Source organism: Triticum urartu, chromosome 3 (genome assembly GCF_003073215.2).
Source record: "Triticum urartu cultivar G1812 chromosome 3, Tu2.1, whole genome shotgun sequence".
Classification (NCBI taxonomy): Eukaryota; Viridiplantae; Streptophyta; class Magnoliopsida; order Poales; family Poaceae; genus Triticum; species Triticum urartu.
The window spans coordinates 694,613,102-694,625,201 of record NC_053024.1 but is presented as its reverse complement, the minus strand read 5'-3'; the positions used below and the strand labels follow the sequence as shown (position 1 = coordinate 694,625,201).

General features: G+C 46.0%; 1 protein-coding gene across 1 annotated transcript; it reads left to right on the top strand.

Annotated features, from left to right (window-relative positions):
- Nucleotides 1-4,579: 4,579 nt before the first annotated feature.
- On the top strand, nucleotides 4,580-5,477 carry LOC125549234. Its single transcript, XM_048712696.1, has one exon. The coding sequence runs from the start codon at nucleotides 4,716-4,718 to the stop codon at nucleotides 5,196-5,198; it is 483 nt and encodes a 160-aa protein (XP_048568653.1). The 5' UTR covers nucleotides 4,580-4,715; the 3' UTR covers nucleotides 5,199-5,477.
- Nucleotides 5,478-12,100: the final 6,623 nt, after the last annotated feature.

The window sequence follows — 12,100 nt, the reverse complement described above, 5'->3', positions numbered from 1 at the left end:
CTATGGCATCCACGTTGATCCACTCCACTGCGTCGATGGCTGGAGGATGAACGGCACATCAGCGCTGCAGGATGTGTGGGGCTTCGATGCGAGCGCTGCAGGTGGAATAGACAGTGGGAGTTGTTGGCGATCTCGGGGCGAGAGCTGGTGGTCGCTCGGTTGTGGGTTCTCGTCGTGGAGGGAGGGTAAGGCGGCGAGATCGGCTTTGAGATTGGCGGCAGAGATTCCGAGGTTAACAAGTCCTCCGCGGGTGGATGAAGGCCAGGGGACCGTGACTGTTGGTGTTAATCTTGTTACATTGCTTAATTCAAATATTCCATTAGTCCTTAGCTCCATGCACTAGTTCTGTAGGGTACTGTATACGTTGCATGTGTTTTCAACTTGTAGCCTGAAACGTGCTTGTTCACGTTGAGGTGTGTTTTGTTTTTCTATTTTTGTGTTAAGTTGCAGGTAGTTGGCACGGCACATGTAACGTGCTGCATGCTTTAGTTATGGGCTGACCCGAGAGTCTAGGTTTAGCCGGGTCGTGTGTGTATTGTTGGGCCACAACGCCGAGTCGTGGGATGGCACGATTCATCTGGAGTTGTGGCGTAACTTTAGGATCTTGATTCTCGCTGAATAAAGGATAGAGAAGGAAAAGCCAAGGAAGTTACGCGGCGCAAAATCATCTCCTTCCTTGTGTCGTTCTGCTGAGTGCGTCTCTCGCCACCACCGTGATTGCGTGAGTTTCCTGCCTGTGACCTAACAGTGACAACAAGGGGTGGAGGGAGGCCACCGATCGGAGCTTGGGGAGGAGGCCGTTGGAGTGCAGCGAGGCCGGCGACGTACACATGGCGGCGTGCATCCTCCTCTTCACCATGTGACACACGTGTTGGTTCGCAGTCAGGGGTGCGTCGCGGTATGGGAGTGGAGGGAGGCCGCCGCCGGGCATGGGGCGAGGAGACGGCAGGCACGGGACGAGGAGATGGTGGGCATCCTCTACCTCCTCTACTCCCTCGATACATGTGGCGGCTAGGGTTTGGGGAAGGGGAGAGAGACGTACAGGTGTTTAACGGGGTTTTTTTTTGGTTTTGTATGTTATAAGGGAGAGAAAAATCGGTGGGTGAATAGGTGGGACGAGGGGAGGAGAGGTGGGACTTCCTTCGATCAATGGGTGGAAGCGAACGAACGAACGATGGTTCGTTCGATTTTTTTTGCGTGGAGGGAACTACCTGGGAGGTGGGAGGGAGTATGAAAATAAACCGTCTCGGGTGAGAGGGAGGTGGGAGGAAGTACCAAAAAAACCGGGTGAGGTGGGACGAAAATAAACCCCGGAACGCGACCTACCAATTGAGACATTAGAAGTAGAGATCCCGTCAAAATGGGGCCCCGCACGTACGCGAGAAAGTCGTGGATCTGGGCATCCCTCGCGCGCGGCCGCGAAAGCCAAAGCGCGAAATGTTTTTCGCGTCCCCTCGCTCTTTCATCTGCCACAAACCCAATCCGCGCGCTTCTCCCCTGTCCACCCACTTCTCTTCTGTGGTGGCCGCCGCTGCTAAGGCTGGTCATAGTGGGGAGTAACTTAGACTAGTGTCATACATATGACACTAGTCTAAGTTACTACCTTCATAATGCAAAGTAACATAATAGTAGTATCATAAATGATTTCATTTATTAACTTGTAGACTCATCTTGTCTCGGGAAGCACTATGTTACAATAACATATTATGTTACCATCTCTCATTAATTACTTGCCACATAAGCAAAATTTTCTTGGAGTACGCTATGTTACTACCTAAGTTACTCCCACTATGACTAGCCTGATGGAATACGGAAGTGCGGCAACGGAAGTGACTACACGGCGCCACGACGGCCTGGCTTTCTGCTTCCTTATCTTCCTCCTTGTCGTGCCCTCTCCTCCCTTTCTTCTCTCTCCTAGAATAGAGGTCATGGCGGCAGCACCAGATCTAGGCGAGTGCCGCGCGCGACCGTTTTTGCCCAGCAGATGGAAGATATTCCCTCCGGCCGGTGCGCCTGCGAGGAGCATATCCTTGGCGTGGGCCGCGCGTGCTGTAGTAGTCGATGCTGCTGGCCTGTGATATGCTCCGGCGAACTGACAAGCTACGTTGTGTTGCAACTTGTCATAGTTTTAAATAGCCGGCTATAGTCTTACTATAGCTCCGCTATAGCTGTTTGAGCATGTTACCGCTAAATGATGTCATGTATAATTTGCCGCTATAGCCCACTATAGCCAAGTATAGCTGTTTTTAAGAGTTGCCGCTATATGCCATAACCCGCTATTTAAAACATTGCAACTTGTGCATGCCCTGCTTATGCTGGGTACTCATGATGCCGAGTTGTCTGTTTTATCTCTGACTTTTTGTGGTGAGTCTTAAGTGTAGAGAAACTAGTTGGGAATTGAAACGCTTGTAATCAGCTGCTAATGCTTAGTGTGTGTGTATTTGATGTCAAGATGGCAACGGGGCTCCGAAACCATGGTTAGAATCAGATTCGAAACTAACCATGGATTCTTAACAGTGAAGAGTCCTCTCATCCCCTTTTTGTCCTTTCAGCCAAACAAATTTGTGGCTCCTCACATCCACCCAAACAAAACACAAAAATGGCTATCCCGAGCCGGTTGGTTGGGGATACCCACAAGCACTCAAATATACCCCTTGAACCAAACGCACCCTTATACTACAGTTTAAACTGTATGAAAAAGAACTTCCATTTGCTGCCAATAGCGTCTAGGAAAATTGAGCAATTATACATAATGGGACCACAGAAAACAAAAAACATAATGTTGACAGAAATCTCTTAATAAAATCGTTATGTGTACAAGATGAAAGTGGTCATTCCCCATAAAAAAAGTACAGAGAAAAGTGCCATTCTAATTACACCCAACTAACTAGTAAATTGTTCACGTTTAATACTGACTGGTGTGTTCTATATATGTTTGCCGTTACAGTAACCAGCCAATGTGATATTAGGTTATGACAAGTTTATTGAGCTCGTGCCCGCCGGGTGCGGGGTTTCAAAACGTAACCTTTTCTTTCTCAAACTGGTCCCTTGGTACCGATGCTTGCTTTGCCGTAAGATGTATTCTCCCTGTTCACAAATATGTTTCGAATATTAATATGAACTACATACAGACTGAAATAAGTAAACAAACATACCAAAACGTGTCTAATATACATTCGACTAAAATAAAGTTATCTTATACTAGTACTTGTGAATCGAGGGAGTACCGTATAGCCATTTGTACTCCCTCCATTTTTATATGCAAGGCCACAAACTCAAATTACAGGTACCAAGGTAATATTTAATATATGTTTTGCAATCCAACTTTCTTTCTCGTGTACTGTAATAATGTAATACACTGCATGCATGCAAGAAAACTGAATGTAGGAAATAGCCGAGTGTCATTATGACTACATGCATGCAAGTATTAAACAAGTTGTTAGTACGAGAAAACATAATTAATTTTTGTCTCGATTACTGTTGGTAGCCTTGTATAGATGCAAAATGTATACTTCATAATGGCCTTGTATAAGTAAATGAAGGGAGTATTTTCAATTGGTATGCTACATCTATTTATTTATTTTTGCGAATTAAATCCACATCTTCCCTACACTTCACATGTATAGGTAGACTATATTGCATTAATATTCCTTCCGGAGAATTCTGGACCAGCAAATCGTCATAGTTTCTGCAATTGGGTCACTCTGCTCCCAGGCCCACATGTCACGACGTGCACCCACCCCATGCTGCAGCGCGCAGGAACCCGGCCAGCCAGCGCCGCCACCCAACCCGATTGGATTGGATTCGTCGCGCGCTACGCTTCAGCTGCGGTGTCGCCGTCAATCCATCTCCGCCGGGCCGGTCCGACGTCCTTCCGCCACCGATGGACGCACAGTGCGCACGACCGCGACCCCTTTGGACGCACGTGGAGACCAACCGACGAAACGATGCCTCAACAACGCACAACCGTCGACCGGCCACCGGCGGCCGGCCGGCCGGCCGGCTGGCAGCGAGTAACTGAGCAGCAGTGCGACCGGCGCGGCACATCAATGCGATCGAGCATCGCGCAGCAGTCCGGTCGAGTCAGCAGCCAACAAACGGTGTCCTTGTGAAAAACAGTGCCCTGCCTATCCATCCATCCATTCCATCGCCCCAACCATATTTGCGCCCTCCTTAACTCCGGCCCCGCCGCGCGCCGCCGTCCCGATCACCAACCCTGCTTTACCGAGCTTAGCCGACGTGACAGCCGATCCGTAGCACTGGCACACGCAACTCCGGTAAACTGAGCTATACCACGTTCACGCTCGAGTACGGGCTGAATTTAGCTGGCTCACGCAAAGATCATGTGCGAGTTCGTTTCACGTAGCTACGCTCGCTGTCTGCCTGTCCGGTACGTACATGCACAGAACTGGCAGGCCGGTAGCGTCGATCTTGCCAGCCATGGTTGATGGTGGCTCCCGGTCTCGGTCGGCAATGCGACGTTGTCACGGACCCATGGGCCATGGCGTACACGGCGACGTGTAAGGCCCGCGACATCAGATCACGAGCTACTACTACTAGAGTGGTAGTACACGTTTGGTTGAGCCATCATTCATCACCGGCCACAGCCACCACCCCCGGCTTAGCTTAATTAGCTACGTACGCTCTCTGCTTCTTCACTTCTTCTTCCACCCTCTGTCTGTCTCGCCATACCGCCGTCCTCCTCCTACCTCACCATGAGCAGCTTCGCGTACGAGAAGCTCAAGAAGCTCCCGCCCCCACCCCCTCCCGCCAGCGACCAGGAGGACGCGCACTACGCCGTGGCCGCCGCTCAGGACCACTACTACCGCCACGCAGCCGCCGCGATCGTCGCCAGCAGGAGGACATGGCGGAGCCGCCGGTCTTCCTCGGGCACCGGGCCGCGCCGGCGCGGAAGGCCGCTGAGGATCTCGAGCCTGGCGCGGGCGCTGCGTCGGAGGGCGGCAGCCGTGGGTGGCAGGGTGCGGGCGTCAGTGGCCCGGGTGGTGACTAGGCTCAAGGAGGGCGGGCCCTGCGTGGCCGACCTCTTCGCCGGCAACTACATGTTCCTGCAGGTCACGCCGTCGATGGCCGTGCCCGCCGCGGCCGGGGTCGGCAGGGGGGCCTTCCTGCCATACTACCTCGCCGTCAAGGGCAAGGCCGCCGGCGCCGGCGCCGTGCACGGCTTGATCCGCGCCTAGTTCTACTTGTACAGAGCGAGTTGTTTGCTTTTGTTCTGTCTTGTGCATGATTTAATTATAAGCAAGTGGGTTTGCTTTGTGTAACTGGGAGATGTGGATCAAACCTGCTGTCCAAAATAATCTGTAAAGGGAAACTAAATTACATTTCACTAGTGCTTTCTACAATAAATAATGTGTAAAGGGAATCTAAATTACTTTTCACTAGTGCTTAGTATAAGAATTTGTACGTTGCTTGATTACCCTGTGTTAATTACAGTTAGTTTTTGAATGAATGGTTGATGCTGATGGCTGAGTAACTACTAGCAGTTGAGCTATGTATGCATGCGGGCATTTCGTACTTGGTAGGTCACATGGGCTTGCTTTTCGCAGTATTACTTGAGTACATATAATTGACTGCATTTGGTACTTGGTAGGTCACCCAGAAGCTCTTAGGTGGTCCATTAGATTATTATATTTATGAATGGTACTTACGTACGTAGCTGTACCTGCTTACTGTCCTTGAATTTTTTGACAAAGAGTGGATTTTATTAACTCAAAATGTAGCATCAAGAGAATACAAACACAATGAACACACACCCGGCCTCTGCATAGTAAAGATGCACACAGCCAACACAAACTCACGCACACAAAAACACGCCAGCAATAGCAAAGTCATATAGGACCAAAGCTATGCATAGACGATGAAAAAAGAAAAAAAAGCCCCAAAGCGATCATATCCATGATGGGAAAACTAGAAAAATGACCGTATCTGCACCATTCATCTCATGACACCACACGGACGACGAGGTTCTTCAATAGTAATGCCTTCAGGAAGGGAGCGACACTTGAGCGTCGCCATCACCGGATCCAACCACCAAGGCTAGAATCTAGGTTTTCACCCTGAAGAATCGGTCTGAGCATTCCGAACAATGCCTTCAACAAGGTAACAACATAAAAATGTCGCCATTGCCAGGTATACCCAACTCGGGGCAGACCTAGGCTTTCACCCCGAAACTCAGAGACCGGATGCTCAAGTAGCACCACCCTCGAAGTCACTGACGTGTTGTCGCCACCACTTTTCCGCGATACCAGCAGCTACATGCGATGTGACCGCCACCGCCACCGCCACACAACCATCCCTCTGCATCAAGACATCGTTCATAGTTTGCATATCCCCGCCGAAATCGACCACCGGATTTTTAGAGATAAAACTCTCACAAAATCAATTGATGATGATAATCCGCAGCGAGGCCACTGCCGCAGGCTGAAGTGATCACCACACATAGCCTGTCATCGAAGGGACCCCGGATTTACCCTGCCGCAATCTAGACGAGGGAACCGGAGGCGGCCAGCAGGGGTTGTCTTACGAAGATGAGCTCGGACAAAGGCAGGCCAGCATGGACTAACCCCTAGATCAACAGATCAGTGGGGCTGCCGTTGATGTCACCGGATCGACACCTGGTCTGAATCAGGGCGCTCGAACCATGTGCACCATCGCTGGAGCCTGCACCTGCGCTTGCTGTGACGGCCATCATGCACCGGTGGACGGCGAAGAACGGCTTCCTCCGGAACAGCACAGGACGGGAACCGCACCAGGCGCCGCCACTGCCACCCAAGGTAGCCATCACGATATCGCCATGGATGGAGGCCGAGTCTCACCCGCGGAGCGCCCCACCGCCACCGTCCTTGGCCCCAGCACCAGCTTCGCCGGCGGTGGCCTCCGATGGCGGCGAGACGGGAGGCAAATTGGTTGAGCCCCCGGCGGCTGAGATGGGATCCCCCGTATTGATATTATGTGACTGACGTATATTGGTATCAGCTTATACTTTTATACTGTCCTTGAATTAGAGCAGGGTTATAGCTAGTATAACCAACAACCGGCTATATAGAGTTGCTACGTCAGCTATCGTCAAGTGATAGCCTAGTGTCTAAATTTTGTCCCTTTTTCTTCTTTTCAATTCTCCATCACAGTTTTGAGAAGTATATTATCTGCATCATCTATGTGGCGCCATTACTTAAACGAGTTATCTTCAACAATCTAGATACCAAGGCAAATTCCGATATTCATGGATGGTGGGAGTATCAAGTATCAACAAAGTTGTGTTGTTAATGTACTTATTTAGGAGTACCATCACATCACGGAAGTGGCGGTGTCTCCCTTTCAGCATCGATCATCAATAATAAATCAGGAACAGTGATCGTTTGGCTGGACCGCTAGAGTAGCTAGATTGATGGAGAATGATTAGTGATGGCTCTGGCTAATCAGTTTCTCCACATTGATGGTGGCAGGTGAGGTTGAGGGTGAGACGCTTCTCCATCAAATTCACTTAAGCGGATAGGACAAAAAATTTGTTGACAGGAAGAAAAACTGGGCTCAGGCCCAGTTGTAGCCAAACTTTTGTAGGCCCGATTGCTTCCCTATGTTGGGCCCGGTAGCAGTTTTGCCCCCACCAGGAAGCAAGACAGCATTCCCTAAAAAAAAAAGGAAGAAAGACAGTATCTCACCCGAATTTACGCGCTCCTGTTTCCAGTACATCAAAAATAGCTCGTCACTCTTAGCCTTTGGAATTAACTAGCAAACTTTGGATTCCCGTAAAAACTAAGATGGAGTGATCTATGACAAATTAAATGATATCATTTCAATGCAACAAATTACTCACTCTGTCTGGGTTTACAGGGCATGCACGAGATTTTAGGTCTTCAATTTTGACCAATTTCTTCAATTATGTGGCATAAGAGGTACTGTATTCTGAAACATCCTTCAAATACATTTTTGATGGTCGAATAATAAAAAAGCTAAAAATAAGCTCATGTCCTATAAACCTAGGTACAAATAGTAAAATGCGGAGTATAATTTAAATTGATCAAAACCAACAGCACCAAGTTTATTAGATGGAAGGGCATTATAGTATAATTAAGAGTATCTCTGGCCCTTCCCCTAAAAACTCATTAACTCCCTAGAAATCTTTTGTTGAGGAGTTAAACTTCATTTAGCATCGATCACCCTAGAAAAACAAAGTCATCAGATCTGTGATCGGCAATGACCATATCCGCTCCAACCATCTTCTGACACCACATGAACAACAAACTTCTTCAACAGTAACTCCTTCAGGAAGGGAGTGAACCCCAAGCGCCGTCGTCACCGGATCCAACCACCAAGGTCAGAATCTAGGTTTTCACTATGAAGAATCAGTCCAAGTTTATTTGAGCGATCTCTTCAACGAGCTAATGATGCAAAAAAATTATATCACCATTTCCAAATATAACCAACCAGGGGCGGAGCCGGGATTTTGGTATAGGAGGGGGGGGGGCAAGTCGAGTTCATAACTTTTTTTCTAGACCGAAAAAATAGCTATTATCATATTCTAATATGTGCCACATGCTCCAAAACATGGATAAAGTTGTATGTGTTTAAATTTACCTCTACAATTGCCAATAAGATGACATCAACACATATGATCATGCAATACCAAAGTAAGTCGTCTCCCATTTGGCAGTGATTAAAAGATAAATTAATATTATGAGTGTTTGGGGACACTTCTCGACAGATATGGTCCCTCAGATATATAAAAGTGTTGAGCTTCATCATGCTTGTCCGGTGGTAGCTCCCAATTTGACATGTTTTCGCTTGTTCTGCAACATTTACTATGTCCGGCATATCCGATCATGAGTGTCAATTGGACCCTGATTTGTAACTTACACATCAACCTCATTAACAATTAATTTAAGCAGCTCCAGAACTTCAAGTAACCGGCTTAAAAATGAAATAATCTTGATGGTGTTTAGTAGCGTTTTTCTCTTTGTAGCCGCTGAATTGCAATCTCACAATTAGTTATATTGGATAAGTTCGTCATACAGAAAATTTGAATCGCAAATAGGAACTCATACAAGATAACTTGCATCACCATCATGATAATTTATAGGACACATACAAAATAGGAATTATTCATTGAATCATAGTATCACAAATCACACAACTAAAATAGTTTAAACAACAAAAATGTGATGTATAAGTTCAACAATGATACAAGCTGAGAATTGAGATTAGTAGATGCACGATGCACTGATGTGTTAAACCTTGGGTCCTTGGTTAGTTCCCGTCAGTTGGATCCGGAACATTTGACAAGTGAAGAGGGAGGCCGTGTATGAATAGGATCGGGAGCAGCGAGGCAGGGAGAGCAGAGGCATGAGCAGGAGTCTTGAAATATATTAACCGCCTCTCCTTAAATGTTTAATATTTTTGGGTGAGTTGCCTGGAACATGATTTAAATACCATGGAGTACTAACTCGAAAGATTATGAAATACCTCCATCCAATGGGCAAAAAGGTAATCACATAGCAAAAGTAAAAAAAATGATGCCCTTTGGGAAATGAAGGGTTTACCCTTTTATAAGGATAAACAGATCTACCCGGTACTCTATTGTATGCTTTAGAAGTACCATGATGTATGCCTTAGAATTATCGCAACATTGTAAAAGAGCTCAAATTTGCAGCATCTAAATGTATCACGACCATGTCACAATCCCTAAACAGTTACTCATGTAGCATAAATCCACTGTCAACCACCATGCAATGCATCAAAAGGGCAACTTGTGTAATAAAAATTGCGCTTTTAAGGCGAAAGAGCAACCTGTGTAATAGGAATCTTACATCAACACTAACAATCTTCTGAATTCGACGTGAAGTGAACCTTCACGAGCGAATGCATCCCCTTGATTTTGTTTGCAAGTGCAATCTTGTACCTTGGTTTCCATGGGTATCTGGACAGCTATGGAATCACGAGGTGGCATCTCCTGCAAACTTTCTTGTCATACGGGTATATGTCTTCGAGATTCATGGATACTTCCATGACACTCCAAATGTAGCTAATGAACTTCTCTTCTGATTGAAACCCATAGATCCTGACCACGGCCGGCTTGTGGTGCTTGAATCCAGATGCATATTCTGCGTCCAACTCTAATCCCTTCGTCCTTCTTCTCATTGCTAAAAGAGTACTTTTTCCTCCCCTCCAGATCCGTAAACATTTCACATAAATGATCCCTCACATGCATTCGATTGGATAATTTTTTATAGGGTGATAAAAACAACTTTTCCTATTAAATACTTAACTATATCTCTCTCCGTTCCATAATGTAGTGCATATTAGGTTTTCAAAAGTCAAACATATCTATATTTGGCCAAGTTTCTAGAATAAACTATCAACATCTAAAATGCTAAACTAATAAATATATAAAAATACATAATGAGTCTAATGATACAATTTTCGTATGGTGGGTGTTGATATGGTTTCCTTAAACTTGGTCAAACATAGACATATTTTACTTTTTAAAACAAAAATTACACTATATATTTTAATAAAGGGAGCACAGTTTGGTCTAGAAAGCTTAAGCTTCTAAATGAAACTGCTTGCATTTTAACTTTAACACATGATGTGACCATGCATGTAGTGGAAACAAAAGAGATTGGAGATTATATGTAGCACAAATTAAGACATTACCGTGATACATAGCTCCTTGAGGGAAGGTGCACCAAGCAGAATCAACATTGTCCAAGTCAAGTCACAGTCTTCTGAAATGTTAACCAAATGAACAGTTCTTAGTTCATGGAACACATGCCATAGTTTATCTGGACCCTCAGGCTTAACCCAAATCTGGAAAAAAAAGACATCCATAAAGATTGAGTCAGAATATGTGCCGACCAAATCTGCATAATAAAGATCCATAAAATTGAACCTCATGGTATGTAGTACATGCACGCATCACATTGATCACCTTTCCCTAACCTTTTTGCTTTGAAAGTCCAAATGCAGCTCGTTTATGTCCGCTTAGCCGAGGAGCTCACGCCGACCGGTGTTATGAATTGTGTGCAGGTGCTTTAACGTAAAAACATCCCCCCTCCCCCCCCTCCCCCCCCCCCCCCCCCCTTCATGCTCGACGTCGCTGAAGAAGTTGGCACGTTGACAGCCGGATCTTGTGCTTCTCTCAGAAGCAACGCTCCACATGGAGCTTCGCCTAATGTGGCACCTCCTCCGACCTGACATGGTGAGATCATCTGCAAGATCTCGTGCCTTCGCGGCAATTGCCTAGTTATCGAAATACTTGCACTGGTTCCCTACATAGTTGTAAATCATCGTGCAACCGTGTTCGCTTTGGAGAGAAAATTGAGATATGGAAAATGATGTGCCTAAAACGGGGTGTGATGCAGAGAAAATGAAAAGATAGAAAGAGGTGGGTTTGATGCGGGGTGAGAAAGAGAAGACAAGTATTTACATGTTGCTCCTGTTCGTACACACCAATATTTTCTAGATAATGGACAGACTCTCGCCCGCAGTCTATACACAGGAAAACAAAATCTGAATCACTAGTTCACTGTTCACTACAAGACGTGCGCGATCCACACAAAAATATACAAGACGTGGCCGAACCAGCAGGTTAGCCTGCACGGAGGACGTCTTTCCAAACACTTGGTTCCCCCTGTACACTGATACCACGATAAGTTAGGCAACCGGTGGGCAAGCATCGCCAAAGGATATCTTTCTGAATACCTCTCATTCCCAACACACACTTATGTAATAACATATTGGTACTACTAGTTTGGATATATATATATATATATATATATATATATATATATATATATATATATATATATATATATATACTACTCCCTTTGTTCATAAATATAAGTTTTTCTAGAGATTCGAACAAGTGACTACATACAAAGCAAAATGAATGAATCTATACTATAAAATATATCTACATACATCCGTATGTTGTAGTCCATTTAAAATGTCTAAAAAAACATATATTTAGAAACGGAGGGAGTATATGATATTGATCTTCTTGGGTAGGATTGGTGAAGAAAGCTATGGTGGGTAAGAAGACTACATGCAAACACGAGAGGCAGCCATGTATGCAGTGAGC